Here is a 22,859-nt window from a genome sequence, read left to right as displayed (position 1 = left end):
ATAGAAATGACTTCAGATTACTGTAGGAACAACTGTTTCGGAAACCAAATAGAAAACCATCGGGAGAATCCGGCCCAAGCCTTATGTTCAGCTGATGCAACGGTGTGCGTAATCAATACCCAGACAATACCCCCGGAATATCAAGATTTTAAAGATGTGTTTGATGAGCAGGAAGCGGAACAGTTACCACCGCATCGTGTCTATGATTGTAAAATAGACCTTGAACCAGGGGCAAATATGCCGTGCAGTCGGGTTTATGCTCTGACTGAGAAGGAGCATGCTCATTTAAAAGAGTACCTCAACAAGTATTTAGCAAATGGATTCATTCGTCCTTCTCAATCCCCAGTCTCCTCGCCTCTATTCTTCGTGCCGAAGAAGGAAGAAGGCGAGTTGAGGACTTGCATAGACTATCGCGCAATCAACCGAATAACCAAGAAGAATAGATATCCACTTCCTCTCATTTCCGTCTTGTTAGACCAGGTGAAGGGGGCACGAATATTCACGAAGTTGGATCTAAGAGGGGCATACCATCTCATCCGAGTAAGGGCTGGGGATGAATGGAAAACGGCGTTTAGAACCCGTTTTGGACTGTTCGAGTATCAGGTGATGCCCTATGGGTTGTGCAACGCCCCTGCTGCCTTTCAGCATTTCATCAACGATGTTCTCAGTGAATACATAGATCAATGTGCAATAGTTTATATTGACGATATCTTGATTTACTCTGTCGATGTACAAGAACATCGGAACCAAGTACAAAAGATTCTACAAAAGTTGAGAGAAAACAGGTTATTTGTCAAGCTGGAAAAATGTGCTTTCAATGTCACGGAAGTTGAGTTCCTGGGTTTTGTAATTTCGCAGTCGGGAATTCACATGGACAAGCGGAAAATTCAGGCAGTGTTGGAATGGAAGTCCCCAACCAGTGTAAAAGAAGTACAAGCATTCATTGGTTTTGCAAACTTCTATCGTCGGTTCATTAGTGAGTTCTCCCGCCGAATCCTTCCTCTCACTAGGCTGTTGAGGAAAGGGGTACAATTTGAATGGTCAGAGGAAGCAGAATTAGCGTTCAAGGCCTTAAAGGATGAATTTACTTCAGCTCCGATCCTTCTTCATGCAGACCCATCTGAGCCCTTCTATGTTGAAACGGACGCTTCTGATCTGGCTGTAGGAGGTGTACTTTCTCAAAGGAACAAGGAAACTGGTCAACTACACCCCGTGGCCTATCGTTCACGGAAATTGACTCCAGCAGAAATCAACTATACAATAACCGAGAAGGAACTATTAGCAATAAAAGACGCCTTCAAGGAGTGGAGACACTACTTAATGGGAGCTCATCATGTAGTTACAGTTTACACCGACCATCGTAATTTGAAATTTTTAAAATCAGCCAGGACCTTGACGCCTCGGCAACTTCGCTGGTCATTGTATTTCGCCGACTACGACTTTGTCATTACCTACAGACCTGGAGCTCAGAATGGAAAAGCGGACGCCTTGTCCCGAATGGGTACAGGAGAAGGAAAAGAGGAAATTAAGACACAAGCAATCATTCCCAATTCAAAAATCATCGGCGCAGTAGATTCTTTGAGTGTTAAGGAACAAATTCTCCAGGTCATGTCGCCTGAGAAAATGCTGGAGTGGGTGCAGCAAGGAGATGGGAGAGAAGTCATTGATGGTTTACCTTATCAGACTGAAGCCTTATACTTACCCACTTCTACACTACAGAGACAAGCGATGAATGAATGCCATGATCATCTGTTGGCAGGTCACAAGGGAGAATTGAAGACTGTGGACTTAGTTAAAAGAAAGTATTGGTGGCCACACATGAATAAGGACATTGAGCAATATGTAAAGACATGTGAGATTTGTGCGCAGGGAAAATCAGAACGGCAAGCACCTAAGGGTTTATTACAACCTTTGCCTAACCCTCCTTCCCCCTGGCACACAGTCACTCTAGATTTGATAACTGATCTTCCCACTTGTCAAGGGTTTAACACCATCTTAGTGGTAGTGGATACATACACCAAAATGGCACATTTTGTAGCATTGAAAGGAACTCCAACTGCTAGGCAGTTAGCAGCTCAATTTACTGCTCAGGTGGTGAGATTACATGGAATTCCTGAGGTCATGATATCGGACCGAGGAACGCAATTTGTGTCTCATTTCTGGAAGGCCTTTATGAAGAGACTTGGGGTTGAGACACGTTTTTCCACCAGTTTCCACCCAGAGACTGATGGACAAACAGAACGAGTGAACCAGGAAGTGGAGCAGTATTTAAGGTTATTCACGTTGAAGCAGGGTGGGGAATGGTTGGACTATTTATGGACTGCAGAATTTGCCTATAATAACGCAAAGAATGTGTCCACGGGTTATTCACCATTCTATTTGAATTATGGCAAACACCCGAATTCCACAGTGCAAGATGTTCACATCTCTGTCCCGGCAGTTCAGGATTTGGTAACTCACTTACAGCAGATACATGAAGAGGCATCCAAGAATTTAGAGCAGGCAAAAAGCAGGTACAAGAAGTATGCTGACAAAAAGAGAAGAGATACCCCAGATTTAAAAGTAGGTGATGAGGTTTGGTTAAATACTAAGAATCTTCGATTAAAAGGCAGTAGAAAGTTTCAGCCTAGATTCATAGGACCATATCCTATTGCAGAACAGATCAATCCAGTAACCTTTAAACTAACTTTGCCCACAAAACTAAAAATTCATCCAGTTTTCCATGTCTCCTTATTAAAGAAATCAGTTGAGGGGTTGCGGAAAGAAGGAATTCCACCTCCCATTCAGTTAGAAACTGGATTAGAATTTGAGGTCAAGGAAATTGTGGATTCAAAACGAGTAAGAGGAAGACTGTACTATCTAGTGGACTGGAAAGGCTATGGGCCAGAGGAAAGGTCTTGGGAGTTGGAGTCGGATGTTCATGCTCCTAGGTTGGTGTGCCTCTTTCACCAAAGAAATCCTACCAAACCTAGACCGGGAGGACCCTCCTTGGTGGGGGGTACTGTCAGGATCCCTCCTTTCAGCAAGCCTAATGCAGATTCAATGTGCTTAAAGACAAGAAAATGGCGCGCCAGCCGAGACTTCACTTGGTCCGAGCTGTGGAATGCGCGGAATGCTAGGTTAGCAGTCTAGCCTTCCCAGCGCGAGATCGAGAGTCCAGGTGCAGCGCGCGTTCCTTTGGAACTGCGCACTTCACCGAGGAATCCAGTCACAGTGGTCGCGTTAGAGTGTGTCTTCGGAAAATAAGCTAAGAAATGATTTCAGCCAGTGAAGAGTTTTTTCAACATTCATTGCCTTGACCTTGGGTTCACGCAGTCCAGAGTTTACAGAGTGTTCAAGCAGAGTTCGTGTTTTCAGAAAAGAAACCGGAGCCTTTTAAACAGCGTGTCAGAGAAGAATCTTTCCAAGCAGAGAATTCCTGTCATTTATTCACGGAAGCTGAAGGAGAGAGACTCATTCGAAGTAGCAGAGAAACATAGAGCTAAGTGGAATGTTTCCTGTATTCTGTGCAAGTTCATGAGACTGTGTAAATATTGTATTTCAACTTCATCAATGCATGGAAAGTATAATGAACATTAACTGAGTGAATCAAACTCACCAGTGCTGAATTTCGTCCTTTTAACCAGTGCAAGACAAAGACTTCACGTTATCTAGAAAAGAATAGGGACAGTGTTAGAGAGGTTGTTTGAGTACTGTGAAAGAATTTACAAGCAGAAGAATAGGAAACTTACCTGGAGAGTTGAATGAAGTTAATTCATCTATTCAGGAGAAGGTCTCTGTACAAGAAGAAATCAATATAAGGACAACATTTTAGACTACACTGAAGTAGGAGGAAGAGCTGTCATCTGAAAATCCAGATTAGGCAGATCATTCACCAAGCTACACTTCAGTATAGAAGAGCGGCAGGTCGTTACTGATTCCTGGGTAGGTGTTCTTGGAAACAGTAATAGGAAGACCAGAGTAGCTCAGGTACAGTGATTTATTATCTTGTATGTGTTTAGTATTCCTAGGGTTCTTTGAGAAGCTGATTTGCAAGCTGATTGAAGATTCCACGGAACTCCAGAGGATCAGGACCAGTCTCTTCTCTGTTTTATTTATTTCGTTATTTTATCCAATTTTCCCCTTCCCTCTATCTAATCAGTTAGAGTCAAGATATATTCTGATTCTGATTGGTTGGAAGGGGGAGTCGGAAAGCTAGCATCTTCTGTTCCTGTGCAAGTCTTCGAGAGGAAAAGTTGGTAAGAAAGTGGACTCTGACAGACTCGTAGGCTTGCGCAACTGAAAACCAAACAAAAACAAGAAGCGTGAGTACATTGTTACAGCTTCACAACATGTGCAACCGCACATACCTTTTATAACAATTGGAGGACCAACGCCCCAAACGTTTAACTTGATCAACATTCAGACCCCTGGCTGTAGCTTCTGTAGCAGCCCCTATCCGAAAGGAATGGGTCCCAAACTCGCCCGGGTTCAAGCCCGCAGCGGCAATCGACATCGCAAGCACCCGCTGGAACTGAAACTTTGTCAGTGGGGTGGCGTCAGCGTGTCTCAACAAGGTCCCCCCCCATGATGCCACCCTTCGTGCTAGATAATCTTCTAAACACCTTACCGGGCACATGGAGGACCCGGGAATCCTGCGTATGATTACGCCGTCACCCATCCCACTCTGATCGGTCTTGGACCTGACAAATGAGACCGTCATCGTCTCCCCTCTGATCTGGACGTGCTCCTGGCACAATCCTCCTGTCACATCCTGCTTGTTCCTCGCCACTAGTTCGCTTACCCGCATAGCCCCATGGAATGCCAGCGTAAAAGCGGCTCGGAATAACACTGTCTCAAACTGAGATGAACACGTAGCAGGGAGTCTGGATAATAACTGGGCCAGCCTATCCAAACCTATCGGGCGCCTCTCGTCTACTTTGCGACCCTCAAGGCGTTGCCACCCCCGTAGTGCTTTCTGTACAACGAAAGACGCTGTCGGGTCCTGGATCCCATGAGCCCTAGCAACAAAGGAAATGGCAGCCCGATGCCTCTGAGCCGTGGCCACCGATTTCCCGACCAGATGTAAGGACATCAGAAAATTTACAACCCACTCCTCCTGGCCCCAAAGCTCCTCTCTATCAGTCCCCAAAAAGGCTAAATAGGACCGGAACGCCCCTTCATATGCCTTCCTCGTCCTGGGTGCTAAACTCTCTCCCACAAGGTTACGTAGTTCGGGGCACCGAGAGACCAGAGAGCTTCGGGAAAGGGTGCCGGCTCCGGGTCCGCTGTGGGAAGGAAACCCCAGAAAGCCTGCATACGAAAACGAGACAGTGCATCAGCCGCCTGGTTCATTACCCCTGGGACATGTCTTGCTCTGAATAGCACATTCAATTGCATACACAGTAAAACAATTTCCTTGAGCAGTCTCAAAATCCATTTGCATCGTGCTGCCTGACTATTGATACACTCGATCACGGTCATATTGTCAGACCAAAATACCACAGAGTGATCTTTGAAACCTTCCGGCCAAGTTCGCAGGGCCACTAAAATGGGGAAAAGTTCCAGGAAAGCAATGTTACTCGTCAGACCACTGTCATGCCACCATGTCGGCCACTTTTGTGCAGACCATCTTGTGCCGAAGATGGCACCGAAACCTATGCTCCCTGCCGAGTCTGTCCACAGCCCCAGCTCCTCGGAGGACACGGCCGGTTTGCTCCAGACGACTCGACCATTGAAATTCGCCAGAAATGCCAACCAAATGCGCATGTCCTGGCGGACCTCTGCCGAGAGCCTTGTGCGATGATGGCACTCCTTCAGGCCGACCATGGCTTGAGCAATCGAACGGGAAAAGGGGCGGGCCATTGGTATAACCCTCAGGGCAAAATTCAACTGGCCAACTAACTGCTGTAATTGATGCAGCTTAACCTTAGGTTCACTTATACACACTTGCAGGGATGTCCTGAACTTTGACACTTTGTCGGCTGGTAAACGAAAACAACCTTCTCTGGAGTCTAACTCGATCCCCAGAAACTCGAGGCAAGTGGAAGGCCCCACAGTCTTACCTGGTGCCAATGGCACGCCCAACTGATTCATCAAGACACAAAATTGCGCCAAAGCCTGCCCGCATTCCGGATCCCCGGCTGCCCCCAGGAACAAAAAATCATCAAGGTAATGCATCACATGTTGGAAACCCGTCTTCCTTGTGAAGACCCATTGTAGAAAACTACTGAATTTTTCGAAATAGGCACAGGATATAGAGCACCCCATCGGCATACACCTATCCATGTAATACTGACCCTGAAACATGAAACCTAGGAGACGCTGATCGTCTGGATGTACCGGGAGCAACCGGAACGCTGACTCGATATCCGATTTTGCCATCAGCGCCCCGGGCCCCAGGCGATTCAAAATGGCTACGGCCTCATCGAAGGATGCGTACCGCACCGAACACACTTCCGGGTCTATCGCTTCGTTTACGGAAAGACCACGTGATTTCTAAAGCGCGGGGGGCTGATAAATTATGTATCAGCCGAAACTCACCCGGGTCCTTCTTTGGGACCACACCTAGAGGGGAACAAACAAAGTTAGGAACCGGCGGTACACTAAACGGACCGGCGACTCGACCTCGAGTAACCTCCTTCCTGATCTTATCCTGTACCACGGTCGTATGCTGGAAGACCGATAGCTGATTTTTACATTTCTCTGCACCTTGAAAGTCCCCCACTGGGATGCGGAAACCATAAGCAAACCCGTTCCGCAACACCCCAGCAGAAGTACGATCCGGGTATTCACTGAGCAAAGGAATCATTGCCAGGGTATCAATCGGGGTAGGTAAAGGCGCCCCTCGGACTATGTTAGACCTGTTTGGCGCCTCCTCTACCCCCGTTATCACCCGGTTTGGCTCTGCACGTGGACTCAGGATGGGATGATTGCCCACACCCACTACATTCGTGTCTAAATTTGCACGATCCCTGGGGCCTAGTACATTTACCCCTGTTGAAGTTCCAACAAACCCCCCTTTTTCCTGTATTGCCGGCAGGCCTCGAGTAATTGTCGGTACCCGCACCCGATCGAAAGGGCGTCCCCGCATATTGGCGGGAGGATTCGCCGACGTTACTCCCTACTAATGGCAACTTTAACATACCAGTATCCTTCATTTTGGACCAAGACACAGAATCATAACAATCCCACGTTAAATTTTTATCATGTTCTTTAGCCTTTCTAAACAGGTTATCATAGCAGAACCAATGATTACCCTCGTGTGATACCGAGTACCCCATGATTCGTGACTGATAAATCGGCAATTCGGGTAACAGATCGGGCCTTCTTTCCCCCAGGATTGATGTAAAAACACCCCACGCTTGGCCCCAATTACCAATGTTTTCATTTACCTTAAAGGCGGCCATTTTTGCGCGCCAAACACTCGGATGCATGAGATCCTTCTGGCCCTTAACATGCTCCATCTCATAGTGATCAGTAAGCAACGAGAAGATGTTTACGTACTCCCCTGCCCATATCTTTTCCTTAATAGCCAAAGGAACATGCTGACCCAACTTTTCCCTACGAGAGGGTGCTGACTCATCTCTCGCGATCGGTAATGGCCGCTTACCTGCACCGGACGCTGCCTCTGCTACCGAACCCGTCCCCTGCGGCTTCTCTACTGTGGCAGCCGGTGTGGACACCTTCGCTGCTTCCCGTGACTCACGCAATTGCTTTATCAGCTCTTGTGCGTCGACAGCCGTGGCGCCCTTGCTACCTTTTCCCAACCACGCTGTTAATTGTGCCGCCAGCTCGGGCGGCATATCTTCCCCAGACACGGGGGTGACCACAACGGGAATCGGATTCCCTTCCTCCGGCACGGGAGTGGGAGCCTCGAGCGGGGTATTGGGACCCGGGTTGTCTCCCCCAGCTGCTCCCCTCCTGGGCCTCTTGTCTTTTCCTCCCGGGGCTGCTCCCGCCAAAGGGCGTTTCGGCCCCCCTTCCTCGTCCTTATCCATCCGCCTCTTTAGGTCGGTCACCTCTTTCATGAGAACGCGCAGCATCTGGTCAGTAGTCATGCGCTTTCCCGCCTTCTTCGGCATTCTCCAACAGAGTATCTGAAAAACAAACAAGAACGATTACAACGCTCAAAATTGGCTCTTCGTTCCGTCTCGAGCTCACGTGCAGCGAGGAGGTGCAGCTTCAGAGCACAGGAACAAGAGGATGCCTTCTGATCTTGCTTCTCCTTTTATCCGTCTTCAGGGCGGGCGTAGACCCGCCCCTGCCTGCCCCAAGGGCGTGGCCAGCCGCGTCAGTGTCTGGGCCAACCCACTCTAGGGCGGGAAAAGGCGCGCCCCGGCTACGCCGCTTCGGCCATACCAGCCGAGACTCGCCTCCCGCCCAAGATGGCTTCCCGGGGGGATCGTGGTACTCCGCCATACGTTCGGGGGGACCGAGTGGTCGCCCCTTTCCACAGGGCTGCAACTGAAGGGCATGGGATTTCGTTGGAATTATGTGAGCAGTGCAGATACCGTGTGTTCACAGACAAAGAACTCCCTATGAGGTGCATGGATTATTCATAGTGTGTGTAATGCCAGTCCTCTTCACACTGCAACACTGCACAACTCACTGGTGTTCACGATGGCAACATGCATGCATTAAGCACAGATTGATGGCACATGTCATACTCTATCATTTATTGAAGTTTCAGCTAGGGGTGGGCAGAACTCTCAGAAATTTACTCCACAGAATTTGATCAAAGTTACATAAAAATTTTGCGAGATTCCGTGGAGTTCCACCAATGCATGGAAAAAAAGTACATTGCGTGGTTCTAGATGCAATTTAGTGTGCTACGTGCTGAAAAATCATTGTAAACTGCAACACGTGGTGCACAAAAGCGTGCGGCCATTCAAGTTGATTTTTCTGCCGCTCAAGTGTAAAATCTACTTGAGAAGCTGCCCTCTGACTGCTCGCGTTAGAAAATCGTGCCGTAAGGCTTCATATCGACTGGAAACCTCACTAGGGAAAGCCAAGTCTTGCTCGCGCACAATAGCTTAATAGCTGGAGCCTCACTTGGGAGAAAGGCGATAAAATTATCGCCGATTTTGCGGCAGGAAACTGCCGCTAAAGCGGCGATAATGGGCTTGATAATATGTCCTTGTGAATTCTTGTAGCAGCCCAGGTTCTGGTGTTACCTGGGCTGCTATGGGAATTCACAAGGGCATATTATCAAGCCCATTATCGCCGCTTTAGGGGCAGTGTCCTTACGCTAAAGCGGCGATAATTTTATCGCCTTTCTTGATAATATGCCCCCTTGTTTTTGTTGTCATCGCATTGCTAGAATGATAAATACATTCTGCCATACAGAGTTGGCAGAATTTGTCCAGAAATCTGTGTTAAAAGAGTAGCATGAAGTCGCCAGAATCCTCCAACTCCACAAACAGTATAAAAATCTCTGCCTGGGCCTATTTTCAGCAGAATGAGAGGAGTTGTACGTGCTATAGAATTGCAATTACAACACAATGTAATAATGGGGATTTGTCAAGATAGTTAATTGCAAAACATATGTAAGTAATTGATGATGTTAGCATGCAACTAAGTAGCGGAGTTAAGTTTAGCTACTAACAATGGCTGGTGCTGTCAATAAAACACCCTGAAAAATATCATAAGAAAAGTGAATCGAAATGATGCTCATGATATGTTACAAAAGCTTTGATGTTCTATTAAAAACGTGTTTTTTTATTACACTTCAGACTGCAATTCTGCCATTTCTAAGAATTTTATTTCATTTTCCCTCTTTTCTTCTCCCACCTCCCCACTTCCACAAACAGTGAACACAGTGCCAGGATCCAAGCAGTCTGAGTTTTAAAAAATCTGAACTGGAAGCCTCTCAAAGTACTACAGCTAGTGCAAGATAACCTGTACCCTCTCCCACCTCTGGGACCAAGTTCACTGCATCCACTACATCGCTGCGAGTTACGCCCCTGCCCGCTTTATGATACTCATGGCCAGATTTTCAAAAAAGATATGCAACAAAGAGGCTGTGCTGCATTGCATGACAGGGCGGGAGCAGGAGAGCGCCATATCTACAGAGATATCCCTAGCACCGATGCTGATTTCAGCTGCCGTTCGCCGTGCACTCACCATGACACCATAGCACTAGGGAGTGTGCGTGAGTCTAGCATAGGTTTTGTTTAGGAAGGGTCTAGACAAGTTTAAACACTTTTCCCACTTTGTAATGTGTGTTGCACAGTGCAGCACGCATGCAAAGTCAGAAAAGAAAGGAGAAATAAAGAAAAAATAAAGAAAATTCTCCTGTTAACGCCTCCTTTGAAGTGGCGTTAACGTTTGGTGCTAAACCCTGTGTACAATTGTTTGTAGATAGGGTTGCTTGAGTGGTTGTATGGGAACGCCGATGTACCTCCCCCTTGGCGCTAAGTAACACAAAGCAGTGCTTTGCACTGTTTTGTGTTACTTTTAGGGTACTTACCAGCGCAAACCCCGTTTTACACCGGAAAGAAAATTAGAAGGAAAAAAACATTTTGTGCTGGTTAGCATCACTTTTGTGACGCCAACCCAGCGCAAAATGTTTGTAAATCTACCCCTCAGTTTATTGACCATTGAAGAATTAAAAGGCCAAGTGTGCCTTGCCAGGATTCAAACTCACGACCTTCAGAGCTCTGTATCTATCAGTGTTTATTTCACTGAACCATCCAACCAGATATATAATTTGTCTTCAATGCTAATGTCACAGAGGAAGTGAAACAGCATTCATAGCAACCATGCCTACAGCATTCAAATCTCATGCACGCAAGGTGTGCATCTCACCGCCCGTCCTGGCTACCACATCAGACCTCCCCCATGATTGCCGTCACTTCCTTAGACATTCCTATACTTGTTTGCAAAACTCTTATATTCTCAGCATCTAACACAGGGGAGCACAGACCCAATGACTTTATGTATCACTAGCCAGGTGTAGGGTTCTACGTGTCAGACCCAAAGTTACAGAGTGGCCACAAGGCAGTATGGTTCCTCTTTACAGAATATTTTAAAACATAGCTACTGCACTTTCCAATTTCCTGACAGACGGAATCCCTCTGTTACCCACCAAATGAAAATTCCTCCCCTTTTCCCAGTTATCTGTAGCACTCACTGCCCCTCAAACAGCCAGAGTAATATATTTTAAAAGATTATAAGGGGGGAAAATGTCAGTGTTTGAATTCTTGGCAGCAAGGAGTGGGTGACTGGTTGAGTGAGTAGGCTGAAAGCTGAGAGAACTAGTGGGTGAGTCTGTGTATTACTGCCTGGGAGAGTAAAGAGTGCAGGAGAGTGGGTTTAGCATTACAGGGTTAATAAAAACAGAACAAGCATAAGCAAAGCCAACACACATTGCTTTGATATGTTAGTGCCTGCAAACACAAGAATGCACAGGCACATGTCTGTGCCTGCACATTTTAGCCCATCAAAACTCAATGAGTCTGGCAATGCTTGTCTGGAAAAATCTTTGTGCAAAAGAGGGGACCTTAGGATAGAAGCAGCTAATCCATCGGATGTTGGTGTTTGTTGTGATGCCATGATGGCTACCAAGGCTAAAGCTTTATGGAGCCAGACCTAAAAAGGAGGGTGTTGTTACTTGCTGTTTATTTCCAGATTTGCCTTTGTATCTTTAATCATATTTTGTTTGTGCTGCTCTTTTGGTAGGTATACCTATGGGAAGCCAGTCTCTGGTATCCTGAAAGTCAGTGTTTGCCGGAAGTACCGACAAAATTACAGCAACTGCTACGGCAAAGAGTCAGAAGCTGTGTGTGAGGAGTTCTCGCGAGAGGTGAGTAGGATTGCGAGAAGAAAGGGTGCCCCAATAACTTATGCTACTTTTGAAAAGATCCATCCTTAAAGTTTGGATGTAATTCAATTTTTGGATGTCTAAATTCATCCATCGTTAAAACTAGGAGAACTAATGTCCATCACAACAAAATGGAAGTCAATGTTTAGACGAGGCGCAATGGCCGACCTTTTATTGAGTCTGTGAAGAAAGCAATGGGGGATTGGGAAGGGGAGAGTAGCCAATGGGAAATGGTGCAATCGCAGTCTGGCACAAAGGGGCTGATTCACAGACCTAACTTAAGACAAAATCCTAAACTTACTACTTTTGGTATTCACAGAAGTTAGGATTTTGTCCTAAGTCTGTCTTAAGACAAACTTAAAACAGACTTAAGACAGAATCCTACCTTAAGTCTGTCTTAAGTCTGTCTTAAGACAACATCCTGACTTCCGTGAATACCAAAATGAGTAAGTTTAGGATTTTGTCTTAAGTTAGTTCTGTGAATCGGGCCCAAAGAGTTCAGAGTATGCCTCAAGAAAATGTATTCACATGATCAAACATGACTATGAAATACAAAGCAAGGGGTAGGGTTGGACCGGGGGTAGAGAGAGGGAACCTAAAACGAAAGAAAGGGCACGGCAAAAAGGCAAGTACCCACACTGAAGAAAGAAAACTATTGAAAAACACATAGCAAATGCAACAGTGGGACACACCTTAGAATCAGGGCAAGTTTACAAACTCCTTGCGCCACTTTTGCGTCATTTTTAACATGGGAAAAATCAGGTAAAAGTGGCGCATGGGGCTTGTAAATCTGCCCCTACATTTCTATTTGTGATGCTGTGCTTTTAATAATGTGTGTTCAGGGCAAGACTCATTTGATGTGGGACAGCACACTCTTTCTACAAAGTACATCAAATTAAAGGGTGGCACCATTACAAATGATATCCGTCTTTTCAACGCATACCGCATGCATGTTGAGGCTATTGCTGTGTGGCAGTTGTTTCTCCCTTATTGAGAAAAACATCAAAGCCAACTACTGGCAAACCATAAGGATCTTTGAGGGCCTCTAGCTTGTCAAGTAATATTAAAAGTGGGAATTGAATTGGTTAAAAGTTCTATACAAGTTTCGGTTAAAAAAAGTAAAATTAAATGACTGAAAGGACATCGATCAACACAAATTCGTAATGGTGGTCAGGAGTTAGGAAGTTATCAAAAATAACTAACCAGCAAAGATAGAAATTAATAAAATAGGCCTCTGTTAATAGAATTCCATTATTGTGAAAGATTAAAATATTGTTAATACTTCTCTTGTCTTTTCTTTTGGAAGAGGGATGATAGGGGTGACCTTCCTCAGCTGCCTCACAGCTGTCTGCCAGTGCGTCTGGATGGACAGAGAAGACACACTGAGTATGGTGCCAAAATAGATATTGTGCAAGAAGAAGATGGGATTATTAAACCAATTGGAGCCTCACCTATATGCAACTGCATCCATATAAAAGACCCACAAAATAGGGATTACTTATCATTAATTTTCCCTGGAATATGTCCAATTACATAAGTCCATAGGTCAAGATGCGTGCCTCTTCAATATAAAATATCAAACCACACAGGACCACATACAATTCACCCAGGAAACGGTGTGAAAAATAGAGAGAGTACCTCACGGTAGAACAACCCGAGGGGGTGCCCGGTTAGCAATTGCCAGTATACCCACTTCTCATCATTGGCCACTCTCTCTATGTGAAAAGACAAACGTGCACTAGAAAGAACAATAGTGCGGACATGAGAATAGTGGTGAAAAATACAAATAGTGACAAACGTAACAACGCTGACACCCACTTGTAGTGTACAGAAACATATATAATGACCCCTAACCAAACACAAAAAAGTAGTGTGTAGCAGGGCTTTGTTTGCTTTACCGTTTTATTCTGATGCAGCAAACCCCACTTGTCTAAAAAAGGTAACTTGTATACCATGGTGAATTATGTCCTCAAGCCGACATGTTTCATTGCTCCACGTTTCAGCGATTTCATCAGGGCATATGAGGGGTTAACTATTCTCAGTCTTTTCAGACAAATGTGGACCTGTGTGAGAAAATAAAACAAAAAGACGCTGAAAGCGCCGTTCATGCCCCTCCCATAGGGTGCAGAAACCGATGCAGCATTTATTTACACACAGTTAAGGCATATTTACCTTGAGGGCGCTACGTCAGCACGTACCAGCACCACTCATTAGAACACCGTCCCAAATATTCACGTGTCCCAGATGTGACCGGATCAAGTCGCAGCCACCTGTGCATATTTAAAAACAGATTGAACATCAAATGGGGCTTCACGAGCTAGAATGCTTAAGTGACACGTTGATAGGAAGTAATGGGTAGAAACTGTACTGTCCCCATTTCCCAGCATTATAAAGCACTACGCTCGTTAATAACTGACTCTAAAGAGCTAGTTCAGTCCAGTGTCATACTCTCAATTGTGAAGAGCCAACTATAGATATAAATGGCAGGGATTGTGCTGATAGATAGGTTCCCCCATCCAACATATACGGCTGTTGCTCATTCTTAAATGGTACAAGGCTCCCAATCATATGGCGGTTCCATTTAAAAATTCGGGCTCACATCAGAATCTATCGGGGTACGTACATCCAATCCATGCAACACACATATGTTAGACCTCCCGTGCCCTCTTACTATTGCTGAGTCCCTCCGGCGCTTCCGACGGTCCTCGCGCTGAGTCTGAATGCGGGACAGGAAGTAGCCGGGGGGAAAGGGACTCCGCCCACCACGTCGCACGGCGCGGCCTTCTTAGGATGGGCTAACGCCAGACTGTTGTTTAGCGGACCCAGTGTACAGCGCCCTCACTTGTTACTTGAGTCAAAAATATATAGGTGGAAACGTGACTGTTAAGTCTCGGCTGCCGCTCTATTAATAGTGAGAATAACTCACTATAAAGCACATATGCTTAGTAACCAACTCAAGCAGAGAAAATCATGTTGAATGGCTCCTCGAGCCTAGGATAAATGCTGACAGCACAAAGACACATATCCACACAAATACCATGACATGTGTGCATATCATTATAAGTGTCAATGATTCACTGGGTTAAATATTAAGAGGCCATGGTACGTGTGCATATCGTTATAAGTGTCAATGACTCTCTGGGTTGAACACCAAGAAGCAGAAGACAAAATTTTACTTGTACCTATCCAAGGGGGGTGTGCCCCGTGCAAACGTAAACCTGGATCTTTTTCTTTTAAATTTGGGACACGTATGGAGGTGCATATGTCTGGAGACAGTATCAGCGCAATAGACACCCAGCCCTCAGTATTTTAACAATATGGGGGCTGATGTCCACAGGACCAAGCAGAGAATGATTAGGAGGTGCATGACAGAGCCCTGTTATCGCCTGCTCACTTTATTCCACTCGATATTGTCATTAAGTCCCTCCTGATCTGCCTTCTCTAGAAAAATCCATTTGGCTTCTTTTCTTGCCAAAATTTTCTCCAGGTTATGGGCTTCGCCCACCACTTTTTCTAAGACGGTCCACTTGAGATCCTTAGGATCATGTCCTGATGTATTGAAATGTTGTACCAGGCGGGTGGTGAGTTTCTTTGCTCTGATGGTACTCAAATGTTCCTGCACCCGTATTTTCACTTTGCGGGTCGTGAGGCCGATGTAGTAAAGTCCACAACTACACATAAGCCTGTAAATAACATGTGTTGTGTTGCAATTGCTGAACCGGTTGAGAAACCAGGTTCTGCCCCCACGTAAGGCTACACTTTTGGTGGCTGATGTAAGCCCACAGACCGAGCAGTTACCACATGGATAATGTCCTGCTGGTATAGTGCTTGCCTGGACAGCATTCAGATACCGTGTATGGACCAATTTATCTCGGAGGTTAGGGGCTCTTTTGAAGGCAAAACGCGGAATTGGCATCTTGCTCCCCCCTGTCTCTAGTATCGACCAATGTTTTTTTATGATCTGCCTTATTTTGGTTGAGAGGGGATCGAACGTTGTCACTACCGGCAGGCAAGTCTGTTTTTCTTTTGCATTGCGCTCCAACAGTGCTTCACGTGGTGTGTTGAGCGCCCTCTTCTGTGCACGTTTGATCACTTTGGCTGGGTAGTCCCGTTGTTGTAATTTCGTGACTAGCTCGGAGGATTGCTCAAGAAAGGTTTCGGTGGATGAGCAATTGCGCCTGTACCGCAAAAATTGTCCAACCGGGAGGTTATCCCGGAGTGATCTTGGATGGAAAGAATGGTAGTGGAGAAGAGAGTTCCTATCTGTAGCTTTGTGGTGCACGCTAGTCACCAACTGGCGATCCACCGCAGTGATGTCAACATCAAGGTATACCGCAGTGATGTCAACATCAAGGTATACCACAGAGTTTTTACTGATGGTCCAGGTAAAGCGAAGACTTGGGTCCACTTGGTTCAACCATTGTAAAAATGTGTTGAGCCGGTCCTCTGTACCTGTCCAGATACAGAGGACGTCGTCAATATAACGTCTCCACAGAGAGATGTTCTCTCTGTATGGATTGGACTTATGAAGGACCACACCACTCTCAACCTGACCCACATAAATGCAGGCCAGGCTGGGAGCAAATGTGGCCCCCATGGAAGTCCCAGAGGTCTGCAAATACAATTTTCCCCTACACTCATAGAAGTTACCTATCCCCCTCCCCCTCTACCCCTAGAGATTGTTCAAGAAGAAGATGGGGCCAAAAAAAAAATAGAAGGATAAAAAACCACATGCCATAAAACACACTCAAAAAAGGCAATAGAGTAAACAAACCGAACAATGTGTCTCCTGATGCAAAAAATCAAGGGGCATATTAACAAGGAAAATTAACGCTAAGGCGCTTAGCGTTCATCTTTTTTAACGCCCGCTATCGCTGGATAATATCGCCTGGTTATCGCGTTACTAACAACGCTAACCGCCTATGCGATAAAAAATTCAGCGATAGCGGCATTTTGGGAGGTTATCGCTGTTTATGCAGCAATAAAACTACAGGGATATCCTTGTTTATAGCCCATGGTGGGCTTAACCGTGTAATCCACCTCCCATTGGATTACATGTCTAAGTCTGAAAATTAGCAGACGTAAAAAAGCAGCGTTAACCGCAGTTAGCGCAGCTTTTTTTTGTCTCTAACAGGGTTAGGGTGAAGCTTGATAATAGGAGAAATGTCGCTTAGCGACATTTTCCCTATTATTTTGCTCTGGAACGCACACTTTACATCTCATTAGAGATGCAAAGGGAAGCGTAGTGAAAAAGGGTGCTAACATGCGATTTTACATGTTAGCACCCTGTTGTTGATAGGGCGAAATTTTTATCTCTGCTTCTTTGGCTTTCAAAGCCAAAAAAGCGGAGATAAAGCCCTTGTTAATATGCCCCCAAGTGACTGTGCAAGGGGCGATCAAAGCCTTTCAATGCACAGAGAATACCCGCCTGCTCCCTGATGTAATGATTTGTGTTGACATCTCCAAAAACGACCCGGTAGAACATTACCACCATTTCTAATATGAGAGAGAAATATTACTTCCTGTTAGAAAAGTTCCTTTTGATGTAGACCCCTGATCAATAGGTGTACTTTCTGTGAGTTAGTCAGATACATTATGCTTTCTACTCCTCCACCACAATTTCCCAAAAAAACAGAGGACAGAAAAAGTAAAGGGCCTCCTATGACACAAAGTGTAAGTGAGGTGTGCTTTCTCCTATGTTTGGGGAAACCACAGGGCCAGCTTTAGGGCACTGCGACTGGTGCAGCGGCACTGGGTTCTGACTGGTAGAGGGGGCGCAACCTCAGGGGGGAGCTGTGCTTAGCAATACCCTATGATCAGAGTGATGAGGGACACTTTTGCCCGGGGGTAGTGAGAGAATCCGAGGAGGCAGTCATGGGATGTGGGGGCGCCAAAAATGGTTGTCGCATCGGGCGCTAACACGGCTAAAGCCGGCCCTGGGTAAGCGTGTGGTGCAAAAGTGCATGCTGTTCGGTTCCATGAAGCCATAAAAGACCCCCAAGTTGTGGCTGAAAGAAACCATGACTTAAAACATGCCAGGAGATGCCCAGAGCAACATCAAAACCACTTTCTTCCATGGTGATAAACTCTGGTGGATCCCTTCAACTGCAACATTGAACAACAGCGCAAGTGTCAACAGAAGGGTGGTTAAAGGTAAAAGAAAATAATGACAACTAAAAACTAAAGACATCAGCCGGCTATTGAGCGAAGTTGGGTAATGCTAGCTGCTAGCCTCAACCAAAAGACTTAGGGGCAGATTTACAATTACTGGCGCATCTCTGCATATCAGCAGGGATGCGCCAGTAATTGTGCGCCGCAGCTCCGCCACCCTTGATGCAATGCGGCGCACCATGAGGCAAAACTGCACAATGCTGCATCAATCCTTACGCCTGCTTCAAGCAGGCGCAGTGTTTTGACGCAGCATGGGCACAAAAGTGACTGAGTGAAATCTTGTAGATTTCACTCAGCCACTTTTGGGAGGCGTTCCTGCAACGGAACGCCTCCCCCTGCGATGGTACGCATCTTCTGGCGCAGGGCTTTACAATGTGACGCATCTGGGAGATGCGTCACGTTGTAAATACCCCGCACCATGGCGCTTCTTTTGCACCGCCGCTGCATCACAAAAGTGACGCAACGGCACCGTAAAAGCGGTGCAAGGGGCTTGTAAATCTGCCCCTTACCATCTGACTTTTTTACTTTTATGAAATGAGTTTGCCAGCCAGGGAAAGTAGGAAGCCTCCGGTGAGATGAACTCCAGGAGGCTGTGTATTCTGGTTCCAAGATTCTGCTGATGGTCCGAGCCTTGATCCAAAAAACACTAAATTGAGCGAACCTGGAAAACTTGCCCACTAACATTGCATCTTTGCCAAGGTACCAGTGCACTTTGTCTCTGTCTTCCAGAGGTGCAAATACTTTGGAAGGTCAATGTTAGACCTGTCAGCCTTAAGGTAGCCTACCCCCAAACTTTGGCCTTCATCTTCCCATTTTTGCAGTTCTTGTTTTGTTTGCCTTGGCACTCTATGCAGTTTACCACTGCTGACCAGTGCTAAAAGGCTTGTGCTCCATCCTTTAAACATGGTAAAGTTAGCTTACACCCAGGTGGCATATTTCATTTATTTGTAAGTCTCTAGTAAAGTGGCATCACCCGTACACAAGGCCTGTAAATTAAATGATACTAGTGGGCCTGCAGCACTCCTTTTACCACCTACTTAGGTAGCCCTTTAGAAATGTCTCAGGCCTGTCATAGTAGCCCACCAACAACCTCCAGTGTGCGCCAGGGGGCTGCCTTGCAGAGACGTGTAAAGAGGACACGCCCCTTTTTTCACCTCTCTGCAACGCAGCCCCCTGGCGCATACTGGAGGTTCCTGGTGGGCTAGTTGGCCTCCAGGGACCCCCAGTATTCAAGGGGAATTAGTTCCCCCTCTGCAAATGCGCCAGGGGGCTGCCTTACAGAGACGTGTAAAGAGGCCACGCCCCTTTTTACACCTCTCTGTAAGGCAGCCCCCTGGTGCATACTGGAGGTTCCTGACCTCCTAGGCCTGCTCAGGGGGTCCCACAAGGACCCCAAGGCCCCATAAATTAATATTTTGTAAAAAAACAAAAAACGGGATACGCGCAGAGTACGCGTACCCTGCCGATCCCCAAAAAAAACATTAAGTCACCACTCTGCAAACGGCCCCCCTGGTGCATTTGCAGAGGGGGGAAATAATTTCCCTTGAATGCTAGGGGTGCCTGGGGGCAAAGTAGCCCACCAGAAACCTCCAGTATGCGCTAGGGGGCTCCCTTGCAGAGACATGTAAAGAGGCCACGCCCCTTTTTACACCTCTCTGCAACGCAGCCCCCGGCGCATACTAGATGTTCCTGGTGGGCTAGTTGGCCCCCAGGGACCCCCAGTATTCAAAGGGAATTAGTTCCCCCTCTACAAACGAGCCAGAGGGCTGCCTTGCAGAGACCTGTAAAGAGGCCACACCCCTTTTTAGACCTCTCTGCAAGGCAGCCCCCTGGCGCATACTGAAGGTTCCTGGTGGGCTAGTTGGCCTCCAGGGACCCCCAGTATTCAAGGGGAATTAGTTCCCCCTCTGCAAACGCGCTTGGGGGCGCGTTTGCAGAGTGTTGCAATCCGTCACCTCAAGCCCTGCCCCCTCCCTGCACCACTCTGCAAGCGTGCCCCTGGGCTAGTTGGACCCCAGGGACCACCAGTATGCTAGGGGAATTAGTTCCCCCTCTGCAAACACGCCAGGGGGCTGCATTGCAGAGAGGTGTAAAAAGGGGCGGGCCTCATTACACCTCTCGGCAACGCAGCCCACTGGCGCATACTGGAGGTTCCTGGTGGGCTAGTTGGCCCCCAGGGACCCCCAGTATGCAAGGGGAATTAGTTCCCCCTCTGCAAACGCGCCAGGGGCCTTCATTGCAGAGAGGTGTAATGAGGCGACGCCCTTTTTTACACCTCTCTTCAACGCAGCCCCCTGGCGCATAATGGAGGTTCCTGGTGGGCTAGTTGGCCTCCAGGGACCCCCAGTATGATAGGGGACTTAATACCCCAACTTAGAATGCGCTACGGGGCACGTCTGCGCAGTGGTGTAGGTAGGGGGCGGGGCTTGAGGTGATATGTGTGCAAACATGCCCTGTGGCGCGTTTTAAGTTGGGGAATTTATTCCTCCTCAATCCAGAGGTCCCCTAGTGGCTAACTAGTCCAACAGGTACCTCCATTAAGCGCTACCGATCTGCGTTGCAGAGTGTTGCAAAAAGGGGGCGTGCCCTCTGAACACCTCTCTGCAACACAGCTCCCTGGCGCATACTGGAGGTACCTGGTGGGCTAGTTGGCTCACAGGGAACCTCAGGATTGAATAGAAATTAATTCCCCAATCTAAAACGCGCCACAGAGCATGTTTTCACACATGTCACCTCAGGCCCCGCCCCCTTCATTCACTATTGAGCACAATATTCCTCTAAAATCAGCGGAACTACGAATTCCGATTTCCTCACCTGTTATCATGAGAGATGTCAGTGCTGCATCTTTGAGCCCAGTATGGACCCTAAAAAGTAAATCTAACGTACTTACTAGTAACTTGTTTTTCCTTCCATAGGAATCTATTGTGTGGTTTTCACCAGAAAAGTTTTAAAGTGTCTATTTTTGAAACGTACAAATATTCCTCTAAAATCAGCCGAACTTTGAATTCCGATTTACTCACCTGTTATCAGGAGAGACCTCAGTGTTGCATCTTTCAGCCCACTACTGATCCTGAAAAGTAATTCTAACCATACTTACAGTAACTTGAATTTCCTTCCATAGGCTAACATTGTCTGGCTTCACTTGGAAATTCTTCGAAGTGTGGAGTTTTGGAAATGTAAAAAATTCCTCAAAAATCAGCCGAACTACGAATTCCGGTTTACTCACCTGTTATCGGGAGAGACCTCAGTGCTGCATCTTTCAGCCCACTACCGATCCTGAAAAGTAATTCTAATCGTAGTTACAGTAACTTGAATTTCCTTCCATAGGCTAACATTGACTGGTTTCACTTGGAAATTCTTCGAAGTGTGAAGTTTTGGAACTTTAAAAATTTCCTCTAAAAGCAGGCGAACTACGAATTCCGATTTACTCACCTGTTATCAGGAGAGACCTCAGTGCTGCATCTTTCAGCCCACTACTGATCCTGAAATGTAATTCTAACCATACTTACAGTAACTTGAATTTCCTTCCATAGGCTAACATTGGCTGGTTTTACTTGAAAATTCTTCTAAGTGTGCAGTTTTGGAACTTTAAAAAATTCTTCTAAAATCAGCCGAACTACAAATTCCGATTTACTCACCTGTTATCAGGAGAGATCTCAGTACTGCATCTTTCAGCCCACTACTGATCCTGAAAAGTAATTCTAATCGTAGTTACAGTAACTTGAATTTACTTCCGTAGGCTAACATTGACTGGTTTCATTTGGAAATTCTTCGAAGTGTGGAGTTTTGGAACTTTAAAAAATTCCTCTAAAAGCAGCCGAACTGCGAATTCCGATTTACTCACCTGTTCTCAGGAGAGACCTCAGTGCTGCATCTTTGAGCCCAGTACTGATCTGAAAAGTAATTCTAACCATACTTACCAGTAACATGAATTTCCTTCTATAGGAATCCATTGTCTATTTTTCACCAGAAAAGTTTCTCTGTCTATTTTCACAGGCTAAATATATTCAAAAAATATCGCCTGTATGACTTAAACACATAGCTTTCTTGAACTGACCTGTGGATCTGTCGTTTTGTTCTCCCCCCTGCTCACCGGACCGGCTCGCCTCCACCACTCGCTCGCACTCGCTGGTGGGAGCGCTTTCTGCAGTCGGCAGAAGCACACACTGCTCCCAGTGGAGTGCGCTGTGGGTTGAGGCTTGAGGGGGCAATAATTGGAACTACTCCGTCCGGGGGACTGCGAGGACCAGCAATCCCTGAACTAGCGCAGCTGGTGCCTCTTCCCCCGGCGGCCACGCCCCTCACTTCCAGCCTATTTACTTTTCGCGACACCCGCTCCGCGGGTGCCGCTCACATAGCTTTCTTGAACTGACCTGTGGATCTGTCGTTTTGTTCTCCCCCCTGCTCACCGGACCGGCTCGCCTCCCCACTCGCTCGCACTCGCTGGTGGGAGCGCTTTCTGCAGTCGGCAGAAGCACACACTGCTCCCAGCGGAGTGCGCTGTGGGTTGAGGCTTGAGGGGGTAATAATTGGAACTACTCCGTCCGGGGGACTGCGAGGAACAGCAATCCCTGAACTAGCGCAGCTGGTGCCTCTTCCCCCGGTGGCCACGCCCCTCACTTCCAGCCTATTTACTTTTCGCAACACCCGCTCCGCGGGTGCCGCTCACATAGCTTTCTTGAACTGACCTTTGGATCTGTCGTTTTGTTCTCCCCCCTGCTCACCGGACCGGCTCGCCTCCCCACTCACTCGCACTCGCTGGTGGGAGCGCTTTCTGCAGTCGGCCGAAGCACACACTGCTCCCAGCGGAGTGCGCTGTGGGTTGAGGCTTGAGGGGGTAATAATTGGAACTACTCCGTCCGGGGGACTGCGAGGACCAGCAATC

The 22,859-nt window shown here is 46.9% G+C and overlaps 1 protein-coding gene across 1 annotated transcript in view; it reads left to right on the top strand.

Annotated features, from left to right (window-relative positions):
- Positions 1–22,859, top strand: part of LOC147659230 (alpha-2-macroglobulin-like) — a 191,243-nt gene that overhangs the window by 71,723 nt on the left and 96,661 nt on the right. Inside the window, exon 8 of the mRNA XM_086951869.1 lies at positions 11,662–11,785. Coding sequence (XP_086807995.1) covers positions 11,662–11,785 — 124 coding nt within the window. The remainder of the gene's footprint in view (positions 1–11,661; positions 11,786–22,859) is intronic.

Source organism: Lissotriton vulgaris, unplaced genomic scaffold, assembly GCF_964263255.1.
Source record: "Lissotriton vulgaris unplaced genomic scaffold, aLisVul1.2 SCAFFOLD_1089, whole genome shotgun sequence".
NCBI lineage: Eukaryota > Metazoa > Chordata > Amphibia > Caudata > Salamandridae > Lissotriton > Lissotriton vulgaris.
The sequence above is the reverse complement of the archived record's forward strand: the minus strand, read 5'-3'. Positions and strand labels throughout refer to the sequence as shown.